Here is a 2,773-nt window from a genome sequence, read left to right as displayed (position 1 = left end):
CTAATAAAATTTAATAATTAAAAAAAAAGAAACTGTTGCTACTCTTAGGTGTTACTGAATACAACTCAGTGACCCTATGAACAATGATCTGTACTCTGCCCTATGCTGTGCGATCATCATCATTGTTGATATAGACGAACTCACTATTATAGTCACTGTGTGTCAATCTATGTCCTGACAGCCTTCCTCTTTCGCTGACCCTCTACTTTTCCAAGTATGAGGACCTTTTCCAAGGAATGGACCTACCTGAAATTTCCCAAAGTATGTGAGACAAAGTTTCATCATCTTTGCACCTTGCCTGCCTGCACCTTTTCAAAGATTTATTTGCATCTCTTCTGACATTCATTTTCGTTTTTTTCTTTTCCCCCTGTCTATGCAATGACCTCTTGCTCTCTTCACAAATATCCCTGATGTTAATTCACAATTCATCTAGTCTTTGATCATTTAGTGTTCAGCGCCTCAAACCTGTTCTCGAGATTTTTAGATTTAGATAGGATAAACTCAAAGCTGCATTTCGGTTTTTGTGGACATGTTTTATTCTTCTTCAACTTCAGTTAATATTACCTCATTGTAAGAAGAGCAGTTATCAATGGACTAAAATACACCAACTATCATGAATAGAACACATGGTCAGACAACAGGCCATGGTGTTATACAGTCATCAAGAACTACAAGTTTACTAAGGGCAACTAACTCTATCAACAAAAAAAGATGTGCAGTATCTTTTTTTCATATGCTTATTTGTCATCTGCTTATCTTGTTGAGTATATTTTAAAAATTTCTTTATTGCTGCTATTTATTGTTACTCTCTAAGTATGCATGTGTATTCTGAGTTGTGTCTTTTATCAACAATAAATTTTGGAAACAATTTTCTTTTTATTCTCTCAACAATTCTGTTATGCTCCTATGTTATTTAATAAAATGTTTAAATATCTAAATGTTGAAATATAAATCACTATATACAATATAAAAGAAAAATGATACTGGCAGTAGAGTTAGAAACATTTCAATTTATTTTTCTAATCCTTTGGTACATGGTGTATGTACCTGGTTAATCACTGACTAGTTACATTGCTTCATAATTACAACAGTGAAAATTTCTATATTGCAAGTTCATCCTAACATAAAATATATGTACTATAGTAGTTGATAACTACTGCATTATAGTAATTCTGGACAAGACCAAAAGACAGACGAAATAAAAAAATTTGAACTTCCCTAATTTCAGGGAAATAATGAGAAATGAAGGGTTATATGATAAACACAGATACAAAATTGGATCCATCAATCATTAAACTATAAACAGGTCTTTTTTTTGCTTATGTAGCTAGACATTATCAAGAGCCAGAAAGGCTATTTTAGGCACATATAATTTAAGAAAAATTCTAAATGTGAAGATTAAATAATTCACATTAAATTTCCAAGGATATATCACAAGAAAGTAATTTCAAACCATTAACATTTTATTAAAGCAAAGGGTAAAAAGAAAAAGTAAAAACACAGAAAGAAAACAACCATGTAATTAAATAATTTGGTTGTTCCTTACAGTTTTCGGCTCACCGGACAAAGATGACACACTTAAAAAAATACAGAAGTCACCAACTTCAAGTTTTTGCACTTGATACATACACACACTATTGTTTCACTTAATATATTTCAACACACTGCACTGAATTCCGGTTTAACATTCTGTCCCATATAAAAAATCAAATAAATAACTACAAAAATAACACTTACCTGTAACTACCATGCTGCTCATGTTAGAGTTTGGACTACTGAGAACACTTCCTGAGAGTAGTTCGTCAGATCCTCTCTATAAAGACAAAAAACCCTTTACATTTAAAATGTCAATCTAAAAGTCCATCACGTTGCCTGCAATTTTCAAATATTCATTGAAATGCATATGCCAAATACTAAATGACTAACTCATTGTAATTTCATAGAAGTCAGGAAGAGCTCTCATACCTTACCATCCAGCACAGTTTTGGGACCTGTAAATCACAAGGGAGGACAATGTCCATAGCGCTAGTGGAGTTCAACTGTCTGTCTTTGGGTTAGCAGTGCAACTATCTACTGACTAGGCCACTCAAGAAATTGTTAAAATTCTATGTTAAAAGAAAACTTAAAAAAAAAAAAAATTAACTCCATCTCTCCATTTTACTATGTATTCATCTCCTTTATCCACAAGCCAACTGCTCAAAAGACTATGAGGTCCAAAAGTACAAATTAAAACAAAACATGGTTTCAAAATCTTTGTAAATTTATTTAATTATAACAGAAGCTGTAATTATTCTGTGAAATTCTGTGATTCTTTCATACCTACACAGTTCTTTACTTATTTACAATTAGTTTTTAATAAACCAGAATTGCATACTAATGGGTAGGGAATTCACATCAATACTGTATGATCAATCAAGTATGCATTTCAATGGATAGAACAATGAGAGCAAAATAAAAATCCAAAGAATGAGAAATTCCTATCAAAATAAAGATTTAGTGAATAGTTATGAAATCATGTTCTTGGAACTGTACAGTTGCTCAAACCAGTATTTGCTGCTTTAGCCACAGTAAATATTTGCGTAGTTACAAAAAAAAAAGTGAAAACTCATAAAAAATAGCTGGATAAACCATTCTGCCTATTTTAAAAATATGTATATAAACGAACGCATAAATATTGACATACTGGGCATTGGAGAGATGAGATGGACTGGCATGGGGCATTTTGAGTCAGATGACCATATGATATATTACTCTGGAGATGAAAAGACAAGGA

The 2,773-nt window shown here is 32.0% G+C and overlaps 1 protein-coding gene across 5 annotated transcripts in view; it reads right to left on the bottom strand.

Annotated features, from left to right (window-relative positions):
- The window catches only part of PTBP2 (polypyrimidine tract binding protein 2), a 90,986-nt gene that overhangs the window by 58,151 nt on the left and 30,062 nt on the right, over positions 1–2,773 (bottom strand). For all 5 annotated transcript variants that reach the window (XM_006882429.1, XM_006882428.1, XM_006882425.1 and 2 more), the window contains exon 3: positions 1,738–1,813. In XM_006882429.1, coding sequence (XP_006882491.1) covers positions 1,738–1,813 — 76 coding nt within the window. The remainder of the gene's footprint in view (positions 1–1,737; positions 1,814–2,773) is intronic.

The sequence above is a fragment of the Elephantulus edwardii genome, unplaced genomic scaffold (assembly GCF_000299155.1).
Source record: "Elephantulus edwardii isolate Elephantulus edwardi_28Jun2011 unplaced genomic scaffold, EleEdw1.0 scaffold00020, whole genome shotgun sequence".
Lineage (NCBI taxonomy): Eukaryota > Metazoa > Chordata > Mammalia > Macroscelidea > Macroscelididae > Elephantulus > Elephantulus edwardii.
Note: the sequence above shows the minus strand (reverse complement) of the source record. Positions and strands in the feature narration are given on the sequence as shown.